Consider the following 17,341-nt stretch of genomic DNA (forward strand, 5'->3'; position numbering starts at 1 on the left):
TGATGAACTTTTCAAGATACAAGCCATGGTTCTTAAAAGCAGACTCGCACCATTTATTTACTGGTTTCTGTTTGTGAGAACTCTGATCACACTAAGCAAAAGTACAGTCACCGAGTATTTTTATTTGAGCATTTTTTGACAGTCATCTATTTCAACAATATGTGCAAAGGCCCTTCTCCTACAGGCTGATCCGCTTGATGGAACCCACCCTCGGACTTGAGCTGCCCCATTCGTTAAAGTGCATGTATTTCCCAGGGCGCACCAGATACTGCCGCCCCCTGTAGTGCGGGTGCTCGAAGAGGAGCCAGTGGCTTTCGACATTGTGGCAGGAGTTGATATTGTTATGGTGGAAGCGTTCGTACAGCGAAGGGCAGTCGTCCATGAGTTCCATGGCTTGACCCTTGAACTCGGGGCGCTCATAGATGACAAGTCTGTGAGAACCTTGAAGCTGAGGAAACCAGAAGATGATCCATTAGTCGTCATCGGAAAGTAGTGGTGGTGGTGATATGCGGTGTTCGGCATTTAAACATTTATTAGGTACCCTACCATTGTTTTCGCACTAGTACGTTCTTTGTCATCATTATCAATAATAAAACAATCACACTAGTAGGGCAACGACATCCTACCAATAATGTTTTTTCTACTAAAACAACTTGGTGTTACTAGTAATAAAAATCTGTGCACTAGTTCATATCTGTGTTCCTAATACAACTACAGCACAAGTATTAATTAGCAACATTTTATAATATCACCATAACAGTGGCACACAGCTATCAACTAGTGCATATTAAGGCCTACTAGCATGCCAGAATTACGAGTGAGGTAAATTGTCTTCGTACATTCTTGTACATGGACCTCAAGGGACAAAGAGCGCACAAGTACACGGACGATCCAGAGCACTGTAGGATATACAATAAATGTTTAGATGGATTGATTTCTGCTGACATTTACTTCAGGTATCATGTGGCAAGATCTCACGCAATCGTTGAATCCCATCCATCGTTGATAGTCTGAATAGTCGCCTTTCCTCAGGAAGTACTGATAACCCGAAAAGTTGGGTTTCTCATACACCATCCATTCACCGCTTTCCACCCTGATGGAGTTGCAGCGACTGAAGTGCGAGTGCAGGTCAGGACATTCGCTGCTGCACTCGTAGGAAGGACCCTGGAAATTGCGATCCTCGTAAAATGTGATCTAGAAGCAGACGGCGCGAGAACAGTTAAGCAATATCCAGACCCTGGTTTCAGATGGGATCAGACAGCGTTGCATTGGATGTGACCGGGAAATAACCCGAAGAGACAAATTGCAAAAACAAGTATAGCCTCACCTTGCCCATTGTGTCACTGACCCGGTCGCACTACAACTGCTGCTTCTGGCCCTTTATAACCCACCGGTGACCCGTGTCATTGTGGCTGGCAACAATGAGTTGGCCGGTCAGCACTTTCTCGCCAACAATACATATTTTTGTACTTTCTGTGCCTGGATAGCTTTTTGCTTTGCCTTTCCCGAAGCCCTTACGTCATGGGTGTCAAACGCAAGGCCCGGGGGGCCAGATATGACCCGCCACATCATTGTAAGTGGCCCACAAAGACGGATGTATGTATGTTTGAAAATGAATGTATGTGCACAAATTGACAGCTACGTAGTACTGAATTATGGAGCTAAACTATTAAATTGTTTTTCACCATTTTCAGGTTTCCTGCTTTTCAGGGGGGGGGGGGGGGGGGCTAAGATTGTACCTAATGACACTTTTTTTTTTTTCGCTAGTAAGCCCTCTCTGGATGTCACAATTTACAAAACAGCTTGGTGTTGGTATTTAAATTGGCCAGTTAATAAGTGACAGCACAGACGATGGGTGTTTCATAAGTCAGTTTGGCCATAATTATTTATCCTTATTGTAAGACGGCAAGTTTGGTAGCTGGGGAAAAAAATATTTGTTTACTATATGATGGCACAATGTGAAGATGTTGCACATATTTTTAAATGAAACTAATTTATGCATATTTCACATCATTATTGTATTATTTCACTTTTTAGGCTAATGCAATCCATTAATAATTAGTAATACAAACATTTCCATAGATAGGGGATATAAAAAGTCTACATTTTAACCCCCCAAATTGTATCATTATTTTTTTTGCATAAAAATGACCATTTTTGTTTCTTAAAGAAATTTGCCTTTGTGCTCCTAACATTACACTTTAAAATACTATATCTGAATTTTTTTTTGTATTATTATTATTGGAAGATTCCTACCTTTTTTCTCAAATATGCCCCCCCCCCCACACACACACACACTGAAAATGAAATCTCTGGACCCAAGATCATGGAAAACTCTTGTTAATGAAGACGACCTACGCCAATGTTTTCTTCCTCATGTGTGTCAAGTCAAGTTTATCCCAAGTTTTAGATACAATTTAAAAAAGTGACTCACTTCACATTTTCATGAACATTTTATTCTATATTTTCATAAGGAAGCACAAGAATGAAGAAAACAAGAGGAGCGCTCGCTCACCCAGTAGCAGCTTTCTTCAATGTCTCGTAAGACACAAATGTCTCTTCAACTTTTTCAGATTTAGAGCGTCAGTGCAACATTGCTATTTTTTCTACGCTATTCATGACTTTGCTTTTGTTTGCCCTCACTGTGACAATCACTCTGAGCTCGGCTTCACGAGAACAAAAGCGCGCCTCCCAAAGTGATGATGCTGTGTTTTTCATGGCGAGCAAAAAACAAGAGGTGATATTTGTTTGTTTTCAAAATCAGCTTTAAGTCCGTGTATGTACTATCATGAATATGAGCGACCTTTATTTTCTGTAGCACTGCAGAATATTCAATTCCAAAACATTGCGTTACCCAATGATGACATGAAACTTCATGATCTCAGAGGAAGCTGTTTCACTGGACCATTTTCCATCTGGATTTATGATCTGTAACCTTTTTGTATTTGGAATTTGGACTTTTGATAACCAAAGACCGATCTAATAATGGACTCAGTGACTATATGTGAATAAACTATGCAGTCATATGATTATTTAATGCCATACAATGAAAGCACAGGTCACTTTTATAGACTTTATGATTTCTTTTATTCTAATTCAACACGAATGGCAATCAGCACACATCCATGATGCGTCGAATGGAGCTGATTTTCATAACGTTGCTCAGGCCGCTCTCCCGCAGGCTCTTGTGCTCTCCGGGTTTCACGTAGATCATACGTCCTCGGAAGTTGGGCTGCTCAAACAGCAGCCAGTGGCCTTCCAGCACGTTGCAGGATTGGCAGTCGGACATGTACAGGCGGTCCTGCAGCGACTCGCAGTCCTCCAGCAGCTCCTGCATCTGGCCCCCGAAATTTTCCAGCTCGTAGATCTTCACCCTAAACTGTCCCCTGTGCTGTTGGACGGAGAACAGATGTGACCGCTCAGAACCCCGCACCCCGGGAGTAAATTCTCACCATGGGAACCAGACGACAAGAGCGAACGGTGTCCATCACCACCGCCCCGATGCCGGTCATGCTTCCGACGCGCATCAGGTCGGGGTACTCGCCCCTCTTCAGGAAAACCTGGTTCCCGATGAAGTTGGAGCGATCGTACAGGACGAAGCATCCGTTCTCCACCCGGCAAGAGCTGCAGCGGCTCAGGTGCAGGTGGATGTCGGAGCAGTCACTGCTGCACTCATAAGAGCGACCCTGGAAGTTCTTTTCCTCGAATAAAACAATCTGCATGGAAGACACAAAGCAACAAAGGTGAAACGTTTTGCCATCACGACACGTAACAACGACGGGACAGCCGTTACCCTGCCCATGGTGACGCTTGTAGTTGTTGCTTCCATGCCAACAAGCGAGCCCCCCTTTTATAGTGACAACCTTGGGCACCTTTGTGTGAAACCTCATGACTCATCCAAAGTGCAGTTGGCGCACATTCTTTTGTTATTGTACGCCGGCTGCCTTTTGGAAAGGGAATGCAAGCTCATCACAGAAGCTCCGCGTTCCTCAGATGACCTGTTACAAACTGTACAGCCGATCCTCTATGGAGGAGTTTCCAGCCGGTTTGAGGCCTTTTGTGTCAGGCCACCACATTGATCTCGATAGTTGATTTTTGCAGCATTAAACATCCGATTGTAACAAAAGCCGCATTCTGACTTACAGTACAGTGATGGCTGTCACCCTATAGTGAGTGATACAATTTAGAGTGATGACACCAGGGCTTTAGCATAAGGTCTGCGAGATGTATAAAAAGGCACTGGGGTGGATGCCCAAAGTGTACATCTGCAGTTATCTCACAAATACCATGACCATGGGAAGGGTAAGTGAGAAACGGTGATGGACAAATCACAATGCAAAGAAAGCAATTGATCTTATTGACAAATGTCTTTGACAGATCATCTTCTATGAGGACCGCAACTTCCAGGGTCGCTCCTACGAGACCAGCAGCGACTGCTCGGAGCTGACCACCTACCTGAGTAGGTGCAACTCCTGCCGGGTGGAGAGTGGCCTCTTCATGGTCTATGAGAAGCCCAACTTCAAGGGTCACCAGGTGCTGGTCAGAAGGGGCGAATATCCAGACAGCCAGCGTCTGATGGGAATCGGTATGAGTGACTGCATCAGATCCTCGCGTATGATCCCTCTGGTAGGTGTATGTACTATGTATTCTTTCAAGACAACGCTTGCTGGAAAGATCAATCAATCAATCAATCAATCAATCAATCAATCAATCAATCAATCAATCAATCGCTCCAACTCGTTCCACAGCATAGAGGACAATTCCGAGTGAGGATCTACGAGAAGGAGAACTTTGGAGGCCAGATGCACGAGCTGACCGACGACTGCGACAACGTGGACCGTCTGCGCATGTCCGACTGTCAGTCCTGCAACGTGATGGAGGGCCACTGGCTGATGTTCGAGCAGCCCAACTTCCGAGGAAGGATGCTGTACCTGAAGCCCGGCGAGCACCGCAACCTCCGCGAGCTGGGAGCCGGCAACATTATCCGACTGAGCTCCATCCGCCGCATCACGGACACCTGTTAGTTGCTTCTGTCATTCATTGAATAAACCAAGTTGAAATTTCAAACTTTGAAATCAGCTTCTCATTTTAGCCTCATGCAGCATAGTTCTGAAGTATAGAGTCTGAATATAGGTCTATCCTTGCTGTAGTGGTTCTGGAACATTGGCGTCTCTGTCAGAGGATACAATTCAAAAAAATACCTTTGTCAAGCACCCAATGAAATCACTTTGATTTCAGCACTTCTGTTCTGGATGTACAGTATGTTGGGTTTGGACTTATTGTTTTCAGTTCACTCCATTTTGGCTGGCCCAAAGCAACTCTCAGCACTCTCAAGCGATGTTGGAGGCAAGTTTGCAACTTCTAGTTTGGTTTTGTTCTGCCCCATTCACCAGTTATCATGTGCCCGCACAGTAAACAAAAGGTTTTTTGCCACCACTGCCCAGCACACATTTGATAGCAGCTCATTATCACAGAGGAACAATAGCCGATCAAACACCGCCGGGTCATTTTGCTGATATGTAAATCCACCTCATCTGGGTATCAAAGGCTCGCCTCACTCTGCACATTTTGTTTATCGATAAATACTTTGACGGGGCTTCAGCAGGGACCGAGCATCACTGAGCATCACCATGGGGAAGGTGAGATGATCGCAGCACATGTATGACTGGAAGCCATTTGAGCATTTACTTGATATCCCGCTAATTGTACTCAGGAAGACAATTTAGCGCACTAGTAGGATGTCATGGCAATGCTTCAAAAGCTTGTTTGTTTCCTGACTCCAAGAGACTCACAACCGTCTCTTTGCCAAAGATCACCTTCTACGAGGAGAAGAAATTCCTGGGCCGCTGCTACAACTGCAGCAGCGACTGCGCAGACCTGCACTCCTACTTCTCCCGCTGCAGCTCCATTCGGGTGGAAAGTGGCATGTGGGTGATCTACGAGAAGCCCAACTACAAGGGCTTCCAGTACATCCTCTGCCCGGGCGAGTATGCCGACAACCAGCAGTGGATGGCCTTCAGCGACAACGTTAAATCCTGCCGCGCCATCAAAAATGTAGGAGTCACAAGTTTACTGATCAAAAATAACTTTATTTCAGAAATTATCAGGTCAATGACCTGGTAACTTCATTCGCTGGGCTGGCAGTGAATTTGTTTAACTCTTGAAATAATATGAAAAACAGAATAGAAGACATACATTAGACCCACGCTTTCAACAATTATGTTTTTTACATCACTTCTGCTGAGGATGTGCTCATGTTTTTTTCTCCTCCTCCAGCTGGCTGAAAAGGTTTTAGTAACAGTGCTGTATGCACGTTGAGCGACACAACTACTGAGGGAATTATTCTTTCCTGTGCTCTCAGGTTTATGGCAACGCGTGGAAGCTGAGGCTCTACGAGAGGCCAAACTTTGGCGGCCAGATGGTGGAATGCACCGACGACTGTCCCTCTCTGTATGACACCTACAAGGTGCGCGAGGCCTACTCTTGCGTGGTGAGCGACGGCGCCTGGGTGTTCTACGACCTCCCTAACTACAGGGGCCATCAGTACCTCCTGGAGCAGGGCGAGTATCGGCAGCACGACGACTGGGCCGCTTCCTCTCCCGGCATCGGCTCCTTCCGCAGGGTCACAGAATTTTAGTCTCCTTTCCCAAAGCACCAATAAATGATCAGCTGACTTAGACTTTGCTTATTTTTGGGTCTTTTGGATGGCTCACATCCACAATGTTGATATTACATTAGACTATCTTATACAGTGTTTGTGCAGAATCACTAGATACTAATATTTGCATTGCATTCAGCTCTCGATATTTCTGGTAACCTATTAATTTTTACTCTATGATTTATGTTTTATGTTATGTTTATCTGAGGGTTAAGGAAAGACCCTACCCCAAAAATGAAAAACCTACTATCAAGATGATCCAGGGCAGTAACTAACCAATGAGTGTGATGCGTAAATCTCTGTGTGATGAGAGGATCACTGGATGGATGGATGAACACCCTAACCCTATTTTCAAACCCGAGTTTGAAACCATAGTTTGAAACCCTAACCTTAGTTTGAAACTCTAGTTTGAAACCCTAACGCCAGTTTGAAACTCTGGTTTGAACCCCCAACCAACCCTGTTTTAATCATTGAGAAAAGTTTGCTTTTAGTTGGATACTTTATTGTGGATAGTTTATGTACACTAATTATAAACAAATCAATATGAAAGTACCGCTTTTATTTTCCTGTATTTAGTCTTCAAACTGTGCACACGTTAGGGCGATTGCATATGAAATAATGTACACCTTTTAAAGAATCAAACTTTCGATCTGGGTAATACAGTACACGTCCACTCCACACCAGTAGGTGGCTGTAATGTACCGAAGGCTTATTTGTAAACCACTTATAAACAGTGAGCGAAGAAGAATAAGGGCGCTGAGACAAAACATGTCGACGGAGGTTTCCGGTATGGCGAAGTGTTGAGAGGTGACGGCGGTTCTCGTAGCATTATGGCAACCCCCTTGAAAAGAATTAAACTCCGTCATGCCGCCCGGAGCTCATCAGACAGCGTCTCCTCCGGCAGTCAGCCCAGTGGAGCCAACGAGGCTGGCTGTCGTTTTGTGGAGGGTGCGGTACTTCGCATCACTATGGAAAACTTCCTGTAAGTTGCTCGTCATAAACGGTACAGTTAATTTCAAGTCATGAGGCTTGTATGACACAAAAGGCACAATGGCGAAACAAACACGCCGCTTCGACTGCTCTATGTAGAGCGGTTTCTTGACGACAATGGTACCTGGTTGAATAGCAGTTGCGAGACCTTGCTTTGCACCCCACAGCCACTCTCCTCACAACACACGCACAAACATGAAAAACACACTCCAGTGGAATATTGAATACGATGTATGCAAAACAATAAATAAAAACGCAGCATAGTAGAGTTATGGGAATATATCATTCTAAAAAGCTCACTATGATATTCATGTAGCACTTAATGCATACGTCACTTGAAGGAATGCTAATTTGCACAGACAGTTTGCATTGTTTTGGAATTATTTAGCGAAGTCTACATGTAGACTAAAGGCTGAAACGTTAAATCAACATAACATAATAGAGCAACGTGCAATATTTACATTGGGTGTGCAACTGTGCACGTTTTACTTCTCTTGCAATAGTAATAGTGTCTGGGAAACAGATCTTTGATTTGATTGATTTATTTTCATTTATTTTAGCTCGGTGGTGGTGTGCATGTGGTTGTGGCTGGTTGTTCTTCCCTTATAAGTTTAAAAGTTTGGAAAAAGAAAATCAGTTTTGTAATTGTAAATCATTAGGTTTTAAAAACAACAAAGCACTAAATTTTTATTATTTATTTATTTAACAAATATTACATTCTTGCTGGTAAGGTTATTCATTGTTCTTTTTCAGTTTACTGTACGGATTAAAATGTCATCTTACTCTGCTGTGCATTTTTCTTGCTCTTAAAGGACGTACGACTATACCGTGGTACATCCTGGACCAAACCTGAACATGGTTATCGGAGCAAATGGAACCGGCAAGTCCAGCATTGTATGCGCAATCTGTCTGAGCCTGGCAGGAAAGACCACCATCCTGGAAAGAGACGACAAGGTCACAGTCCAATAATTGTGATAAAATGTTTACATCATATTGAAAGGACACTAAAAGATGCTTTTTGTGTTTATTTTTTTACATTTTTAAAGACCATTGTTGACATCATTACAGTATTAATAATGACTTTGTCTTCTAGATCGGGGGCTACGTGAAACAAGGATGTGACCGAGGATTTGTTGAAATTGAACTGTAAGTTGCTTGTGACAAGATGTAATTTCAGACATATGATTAGGTCCCTAAGTACGAATATGCCGCGCTTTTTTGGTTATGACGTCGCGTATATGAAATATGCGGCATCTATATATAGACTATGTGCTGATACGTGCACAAAAATCGGAGCATTCTGACGATTTGCAAGTGTAGCGTCATGTAATTTATTTGAATGTTCAGAGATAGTTGTGTTTTACACGTAACAGCTGTCTGCTGTCTTGGAGCGTGCTGATTAAAGTTAAGTCCCAATGATCGTCACACACACATTTTGGGTGTGGAGAAATTTGTCCTCTGCATTTAACCCATCCCCGTGTGATTTTGATCCATCCCCTGGGGGAGAGGGGAGCAGTGAGCAGCAGCGGTGCTGCGCTCAGGAATCATTTGGTGATCCCTTTTCACCAGGGTGATTAATTGACTTTTCTGTTGCTTGTATTACTGGCTCAAAAATGCTCTCCACTTAAGTGAGAAAAAAAAGTGTAAAAGCAGGCCTGTTAAGATTAATATTACTTGTTAAAGTTAGAATTGTTATGTTCATGGCCATGAGAGTGCTAAAATGATATGCCATTCTTCAACATTCTGCAGTGGTTTTGATTGCTGTTTGCCTTTTATCAACTTCATTTAGAAATTGCTACAAAAATAAGATCTCCCGATCACACTCACATTCTTTTCAGTTTCAAGAGTAGTGGGAATATAATAATTAACCGAGAGATCCACGTGGCAACCAACCAGTCGGTGTGGAGGCTGAATGGAAAAACTTGTAACCAGAAAACGGTGGAGGAAGAAGTCAAGGCTCTGCAAATTCAAGTGAACAACCTTTGCCAGTTCATGCCTCAGGTATCTTTCTGTCAGTCAGTATCCCTAACCCGGCAAAACAGCCGTCAATCTTTTCGGACTTGCCTTTAATGCCTTTGGTTCCTCTGCGGCAGGAAAAAGTGGGGCAATTTGCCAAAATGTCCAAAATCGAATTGCTGGAGGCGACCGAGAAGTCTGTGGGTCCGCCGCAATTGTTTCAGTATCACTGCGAGCTCAAAAACTTTCGCAACAAAGATAGAGAAATGGAGGTAAACGCATACACCAAGAGGCTTGTTTTGTTCAGTGTGACTGATGCTCTCTTTAAAACATCTCCATTAAAGATGAGAACTAAGAATCCAAAATAAATGAAATGATTCCATTGTATACTTTTTTTTCAGAATGTTATAAAGGAGAAAACCAGCTATCTGGAGAAAAGCAAGCAGAGATACGAGAGAAACAAACTTGACGAGACTCGCTATTATGAGAAGAAGAGGCATCTGGATGTGATCGAGTTGATTGAGAAGAAGACACCCTGGGTGGTGAGTAGGCTAACAAAAGGCTAGAAAAATTTTAGTCAATTTATAGGGAATGGTCAATTATATTTCAAACCAGATAAATGTGAATTAACTGGGAATTGAGGGTAATTTAATGGAACCTTATGTTTCAGTATAAATCCATCTGCTTGTAGGAGTACGAAACCACCCGGAAGGAGCTTGAGGGTGTGAAGAAGGAACGAGATGAGGCGAAAAGGGAGCTCTCTGTCCTCAAGAAGTCCCAACTGCCCATGATGACCAAGATTCAGGCCATTGAAGAGCAGCTGAAGCCTAGTGACACGCAAATGAAGACCAAGGTGACCCATTGTGGATTCTTCACAAATATCTTGCAATATCTACAGTCGTGCATTTTTTTACTCTCGCAAGTTTTAGTGATGGGCAGATTTCTGACATTTTCAGACCCAAACAACCATTTTTGAGATAGGCGCAAATCAGTTAAAAAAAATTTTTTTTTTAGGGTGGGGTGGCACTGTAACATTGTAGAAAGGCGAGCCTTAAAGCCAGATGCTTGCCAGAAGTATCTGTAAGATGCCATATTGTTAACATTTTTTCAATGACAAAGTCGATATTGTGTTTAAAATCTAAGCCTGATAATGTCCAAAAGAATTTTACTGTATCTGTTATATTCCCCAGTTGAAATGTGCAGTATCATCACAAATTTTTGTAATAACATGTTCACTTTCAGAGTGCTGCCATTAAAGAAGCTTCTTTAAAATGCAAACAAAAACAAGATCAGTTGGATCGACTCTTCAAAGAGGTGAGTGACAAGGTGGTGGCCTGCATGTCAACACTAAGTAGTTTTGACAAAGAAACTGTATATTTCATCTTGGAGAAAAAACTAAAATGTTGCAAAATAATCTATGCACCCCCAATTTAATTTCAGCTGTAAATGTTATAATGCATTTCTGGTTCATCCTAAAATTTCACTAACAATTCCAAACTTCTTAGAATTAGTTTAAAAACAATTATGCAATGTATTAAATTGTAAAAAAAAAAAAAAAAATGACTGCTGCTCTCCACAGATTGAAGATATAAAACAGGCATTTAAAATGAAACAAACAGAAGAAGAAGATCAGAGGAAACGTATCATAAATGTAAAACTGATGATCGAGGATTTAAAAGTTGGGCTTGCTGAAATCGAAAACCAGCCCGACGTGACGCCGAGGATCAGTGAAGTCAATGCTGAGTTGAGGCACATCCAACTGGAGAAGAGCAAAGTGGAAGAGGAGAAAGCCAACCTGTGTCGCGAGAAGAACAACCTTGTTGCAGAGATGAGAAGTAAGTATCAAGGGCGTGTGATGGTGGGAGCACCAAATGAATTTATTCTGTGGCGATTGACAGTGTTGGAGAAAAAGCTCCGCGACATGAATAACATGATGATGGTAAAAGAGGAGAAGCTGCGTGGACGCCACAGGGACACACACACAGCCTTGCAGTGGCTCAGGCAGAACCGACACCTCTTCAGCGGAAACGTCTACGAGCCCTTGATGCTTGTGGTGAGTCGAACGTGTACAATAGTCGCCAACGAGTCACAAAGTTGTCTCCTTGTCGAGTCTGCGTTTCGATTTTGCTTCCTCAGATTAACATGAAAGATCACCGCTTTGCCAAGTACATGGAGAACCACATCGCCTTCAATGACCTCAGGGCGTTTGTCTTCCAGAGGAAAGATGACATGGCAAATTTCATGAAAGAGGTGAGGACGCTTCTGATTATTCTCGCTTGGCAACGTCATAGGCAAATTTGATACAAATCAACTTCAATGCCCAGAAAATGTCTTTACTGTGAACGTGTCTGACTCCAGGTGCGTGACAACATGAACTTGAGAGTCAATGCTATTATTGCTCCAAGAGAGACGTGCTCAAGAATGACTCCATCGCGGCATATTGAGTCCTTGAGGTGAGGGTTAAAAACAAAATCATTATGAATGGGTTAGAAAGGCGGGACTTGCTTCAAAGATTGTGTCATTCTTTGAGAAGAGTGGCCATTGTTTTACCACCAGGTGAATGACCAAACAGTCACTCAGCAGAAACATATTTAGGAAGTCTCCTCATGTAAAATGCTCAACTCAAAAGGCCTTTTGGATCAGTCCAGTCGATGTATTTTTTTAGCAGATGTTTTTTTCTGGGGGGGGGGGGGGGTTAGGGTTAGGCATATTTGTAATTCCCCTCGTTTGTCATTGCAGGCGATTTGGGTTCTTCACCTATCTGCGTGAGACCTTTGATGCCCCCGATGAGGTAATGAGTTACCTCTGTCATCAGTATAAAGTGCACGAGATCCCCATCGGCAATGAGCAGACTGAAGCCATGATAACTACGGTAATAACTTTGCAGAACTATAAAAGTCATGTTGGACAAGATCCAGGAATGAGGGTTGAATTTTTTGCAGGTGATACAAGAGCCCTACATCAAGGTGATGTACACAAATGACCAGAAGTACACGATAAAGAAGTCCTTCTACTCCAACATTACCGCTACCAAAAACACAACCGTGTATCCACCCAAGTACCTCGGTATCACTGTGGACACCGAGCAGAAGATGCAGCTGGAGCAGCAGATGAAGGTGAGAGACACTTACTTGGGTGTTTAAGTGCACTCACGAAGACCCGAGGATTTGTAAATGAGCTATGTTTTCGGCAGGGCTGGATGTCTATCTGGCCCATTTTTAGAGGTCCTAAAGTACTCCTAAAGAGAATCTGAGCACCCACCTCAAATTTTAGAGCTCCTTATATTATTTTTATTTTTAATTAGCTTGAAAATAGTAAAGTCAACACCCTTTACGCAGATTTGCCAGTCCAGGGTTCGAGACATTGATGAGCAGCTGCACCAGCTTCAAAAAGAAGCGAGCGCCCTGGATCGCCGTGAGAATGAACTGTTGACAGAGAAGAAGACGCTCTTGGAATTAAAGGGCAAAAAGAGACAACTGGAGCAGAAAATCAGCAACAAACAGGACAGGTATGGTATGGTTAGGACGTTTGGACCACGAGCTTAAACAATTTTTGACATCATCAATCACTTCATTTAGCGGGTGTGGCTTACGGTACAGATGCCTTTTTTAGGTTATTCATTTAGTGTCTGATGGACTAATTCCGTGTGTTTTAGACTGAGGGAGCTGGAGCAAAGCGGAATCGACCTGAAGAAGATTGAGGCAGAGACAAAAGAGAAAATAAGTGCTGTCAATTCCAAGAAGACATCTATAGTTACTGCGTTATTGGCACAAATGAAGGTAAAGCTGAAAGAACCAGAATGCCCTTGCTGCAACTCTGATACTTCTGACATCCGCTTGATCGCTCAGCCCATTCTTCCCTTACTTGAGAACAAAACCCTGAGTTTTACCCAAACTCATCCACACGAGGCACAAATGTATCCCCAACCTGAAGAGGGAGGGCAATGTGTTCTGTAGACAATTGGCGAGTTTCAGCTTACACGCTGCTGCCGCAAACTGCTCTGGCAAGACTTGAATGTCACCTTGATGAAGCCAACAGAAGGACATCATCTGCAAAAAGTTGAATCAAGGCAAATGGACTTCATTGGGCTGATGCCAGGACCTAAAAATTAGAAATGGAAAAAGCCTGAAAATGGATCTGTTTTGAAGATTCCTTTGAGTTGTCTGGATGTTCCTTGTAATTGTGAGGATGTCATTGTGACTTCAGTTGTTGCTTATGCGTCTGCCCGCCTCTAGCTGCGAGCCAAGTTGACCATGGAGAAGGTGTACCTGGCCTTGGAGATGGTGGCGCTGTTGGCAGAGAAGACTAAGCTGACTAACATTTGTAGAGAAAGCACAAGTGCACTCAAAGAGATCAGTGTAAGTATTTGACCCGCCAACAGCCGCTCTCCATCTTCTACCTTTGTGTTCTTGATGTAATATCGAACGTGTGTGTTTGTGTAGGACAAATGCAGCCGGCTGGATGAGAAAACGGTCCTGCTCAAACAACAATGCAAAGAGATCTTGAAAAAAGCCAAATCAATCTGCCGGATGAAGCCCGATGAGGCGTTACCGCAGCACCTCCATCATGTCGGTCTCCTACCAAATATTCCGCTTGTAGTGTGATCCCATTGGGACTACGGTACGTGCTTGTTTTGCGATTGCAGGCTTTCACTAAGCTGCCCGACACGCTGGACGAGTTGGAGGTCATGTTGAATGAAGAGCGGTCCAGAGCCGAGTGCTTTCCGGGACTCAGTAATAAGGTAAGGAGTCATAGCCGATAAATAGTGAATCGGCCATGCTGTAAAATGGGTTTGAAATTAGTTTGAAATGTTTTGGGATCCTTTGTGGTATTTTCATGGTTTAAAGTATTATTACGTCCAAATATTTTTAGAGGTGCGTCAATTTTCTATTTGTGGCGTAGCAAAGTTTGACATCGATACTTGACTGAAAACTCAGAAGCTGCTTAAACAAAAGCATTTCTTGTGTATGACCTTGATTGTGGTTGTGTTTGAGGTTGTGGAGGAGTGCAAGAAGCGAGAGCAGGAAATCAGAGAGCTGGAACAAGAGCTGGCTGAGAAGAATGCGGCCTTCACTGCTTTCAGACAAAAGATGTCACAGGTACATCACACATTACAACCACACATGCCTTTTGGGTCAAATATCAACATGATGCTAAAATGCACAGTGACCTTCAGTGCATTTGGGGACTTATTTACATATTTTAACCTCTAAAGTAAAAAAAAAAAGAGCTTAAACATAAAACAATAATTATAAATATTCCATTTTATTATTAATAATATTTATATTGATGATAGATCAATAAATTATTAATTACAAATTATACATCATTGTAAAAATGGACAGTCACACTAAAGTAGAAGTCGCAGAACCAGCCAACATATAAAAAAGGAAAGTGCAAAAGTCTAAAAGACTCAATATACATTTCTACGTGTATGTGTCTGCACGTCTGTCTGTGTGTGTTTGCACAGGCCAAAGAAAACTGGCTTAACCCCCTGAAACAGCTGCTGGAACAAATCAACGACAAGTTCAGTGATTTCTTCCATGCCATAAAGTGTGCAGGAGAAGTGGATTTGCACTTTGAAAACGAGGTAGCACACTTTGTTCTTGCCTTTGACCTCCCCCTTTTAAGCATGTTTGTCTTTTTTTTTTGGTTTCTTTACCCATGTTGATTTTTAAAGAGCGCAAGCGCTCCTATGAACATGGCGATGGTAGGGGTGGTCATCATGGGGAATGTCTCATGATGCACACATTATCCAAAGAATCAACATAAGCAGCTGATGCCGTGCTGTATTTTTGTGCGGCACCGGCGCCAGCCTCAGTGAGCTTCCTGATTGGCTGTGATGGTTAGATTTTAACACATTATTTGGATGTGTGCAGGAGGAATACGACAAGTATGGCATCAACATTCGGGTCAAGTTCCACGAGAGCAGTCAACTGCATGAACTGACACAATTCCATCAGAGTGGAGGAGAGCGCAGCGTTTCCACCATGTTGTACCTCATGGCCCTGCAGGAGCTCAACCGCTGCCCCTTCAGAGTGGTAGATGAGATCAACCAGGTAACACCCCGCAACGTTTAGAATCGTCATGCCAATTTTCGTTTGAATCAACAACAAGAAAAATCTAACCCCACAATGATTCTCTTTCCAAATTGCTAACCCGACAGCTTGGCAGTTTCTTTTTTATCACAGTTATATCGACAAGGACGATATGTGACTTGCCCCCACTTCTAAGAGTCGCTATCTTATGTCTTTTGGTCTCCTGGTTAGGGTATGGATCCTATCAATGAGAGGAGAGTTTATGACATTCTGGTCAGCACCGCCTGCAAAGAGCAAACGTCGCAGTACTTCTTCATCACACCCAAAGTGAGCGTTTGAAGCGCGGGTTCACATTTGATACCGCTTTGTCCTGAAAGTCACTTTTGTCAATTCGGCCCACAGTTGCTGAAGAACCTCAGCTACGTCGACAACATGACCTTCGTTTGTATCCAAAACGGCCCTCGGATGCTTGCCGCCAACAAGTGGGTCGAGGAGGCGTTCTATCGACGCGTTCGCCGGAAAAAGCAAACTCAGGCTAGATTGAGACCTTGAGTATTGCCTTCAGATTCTGTGGCCACATTTCACGATGGTCTGGAAGAAGCCCTGTAAGCATATGCGCCACAGGTGAACGTAGAACAGGTGGTGGAGGTTATCGCGCCATTGGATGGGTATCTGGCTTCATGTTACAGTATTACGTTTTGGATGGAGTAATCTGCTCACAATAAATGGCACTTATTTCCTATCACAAGCTAGCTTTTTCTGGTTAGCCTGTCGAACGGGAGTGTCCAAACTACGGCCTCCTGTCCATTTTAGCGGATGTAACATTTTAAAACTGACATTTGACACAATTTTAAAATAGGAAGAACTGTTTAAGAGTTGTGGGTTTCAAAAAGGATCATTATAGAGCGCTTGTTTTATGCTGTATAATGTAAAGAAGCAAAGAAATTACAACAAGAATAGCACCTCAACAGCTAAAGTTCTTACCTATTTTTTTCAAATAACTTCATTACAATGACATTATATAATTTCTTAGTGTTTTGTGTTTTATATGTGTATATAGAAGTCCAATTTTAAAGTGGCCCTTGCATTATTCCATTTATATGTAATGTGGCCTTAAGCGGAAAGTTTTTTTTAAATTTTATTTTATTGAGCTGCAGTCTTTTGTGGTAGCACACAACTGCAGAAACTAGTTGACATTTATTTTGGTTTAATGGCTAATTGTGCCACATTTGAGAAGTTCCACTCTATTTCCTTCGTGATGTGTGACTCGCACCAATTTGGAAATGAGGCAGCATCCCAGATTGGTTGTGAGGATTTAAATTTTGGGGGGTACATCAATGCTAACAACGGCATCTGACCTGAAGGAGCACTGGAAGACTCCAACATGAAAAGTGCATCCCATTAATCCAGTTGAGATGTAACAAAGGCATGAATTATCATTGCTGAATGCTGACGAAAGTTGTCTCGAACAAAGCAAAACGGGCAGAACAATCAGGAAGTTAATTTTCATTGTAATTTTCATTGTTTTGTGATTCTTCTCAATACCAGCACTGTGCAGATTCCCTGAGAGGGAAATCAGTTTTCTTTAATTATGTTTTTTTTTTATTGTAAATGTTTGATTGTATATAATTGATATTAAAAGTTTTTTTTCAAATAATTACTTTTTTCGACCTTAAGCACGGAGCGTGCGTATTTTCGC

The 17,341-nt window shown here is 42.7% G+C and overlaps 5 protein-coding genes across 5 annotated transcripts; 3 read left to right on the plus strand and 2 right to left on the minus strand.

Moving 5' to 3' along the window:
• Positions 1–57: 57 nt before the first annotated feature.
• LOC133170115 (gamma-crystallin M2-like) lies at positions 58–1,340 on the minus strand. The gene is made up of 3 exons (XM_061302792.1): positions 1,328–1,340; positions 952–1,194; positions 58–448 (listed from the first exon to the last, which is right to left on the minus strand). Exons 1-3 carry the CDS (start codon positions 1,334–1,336, stop codon positions 179–181), a joined length of 522 nt encoding a protein of 173 aa, XP_061158776.1. The 5' UTR covers positions 1,337–1,340; the 3' UTR covers positions 58–178.
• Positions 1,341–3,023: 1,683 nt separating this feature from the next.
• LOC133170098 (gamma-crystallin M3-like) lies at positions 3,024–3,829 on the minus strand. Its single transcript, XM_061302768.1, has 3 exons — positions 3,794–3,829; positions 3,453–3,716; positions 3,024–3,391 (listed from the first exon to the last, which is right to left on the minus strand). The coding sequence occupies exons 1-3, from the start codon at positions 3,827–3,829 to the stop codon at positions 3,113–3,115; spliced, it is 579 nt and encodes a 192-aa protein (XP_061158752.1). The 3' UTR covers positions 3,024–3,112.
• Positions 3,830–4,248: 419 nt separating this feature from the next.
• Positions 4,249–5,067, plus strand: LOC133170106 (gamma-crystallin M3-like). Its single transcript, XM_061302781.1, has 3 exons — positions 4,249–4,302; positions 4,378–4,626; positions 4,749–5,067. Exons 1-3 carry the CDS (start codon positions 4,249–4,251, stop codon positions 5,022–5,024), a joined length of 579 nt encoding a protein of 192 aa, XP_061158765.1. The 3' UTR covers positions 5,025–5,067.
• A 563-nt stretch (positions 5,068–5,630) lies between these two features.
• LOC133149953 (gamma-crystallin M2-like) lies at positions 5,631–6,637 on the plus strand. The gene is made up of 3 exons (XM_061272190.1): positions 5,631–5,639; positions 5,785–6,054; positions 6,362–6,637. The coding sequence occupies exons 1-3, from the start codon at positions 5,631–5,633 to the stop codon at positions 6,635–6,637; spliced, it is 555 nt and encodes a 184-aa protein (XP_061128174.1).
• Positions 6,638–7,387: 750 nt separating this feature from the next.
• On the plus strand, positions 7,388–17,299 carry smc5 (structural maintenance of chromosomes 5). The gene is made up of 24 exons (XM_061301718.1): positions 7,388–7,640; positions 8,461–8,602; positions 8,742–8,794; positions 9,487–9,649; positions 9,742–9,876; positions 10,006–10,146; positions 10,296–10,457; positions 10,847–10,918; positions 11,184–11,439; positions 11,503–11,657; positions 11,741–11,854; positions 11,963–12,057; positions 12,344–12,476; positions 12,547–12,720; positions 12,943–13,112; positions 13,260–13,383; positions 13,840–13,962; positions 14,047–14,172; positions 14,250–14,345; positions 14,599–14,703; positions 15,075–15,194; positions 15,484–15,663; positions 15,874–15,969; positions 16,045–17,299. Exons 1-24 carry the CDS (start codon positions 7,489–7,491, stop codon positions 16,192–16,194), a joined length of 3,237 nt encoding a protein of 1,078 aa, XP_061157702.1. The 5' UTR covers positions 7,388–7,488; the 3' UTR covers positions 16,195–17,299.
• Positions 17,300–17,341: the final 42 nt, after the last annotated feature.

This window comes from Syngnathus typhle, linkage group LG2 (genome assembly GCF_033458585.1).
Source record: "Syngnathus typhle isolate RoL2023-S1 ecotype Sweden linkage group LG2, RoL_Styp_1.0, whole genome shotgun sequence".
NCBI classification, from domain to species: Eukaryota; Metazoa; Chordata; class Actinopteri; order Syngnathiformes; family Syngnathidae; genus Syngnathus; species Syngnathus typhle.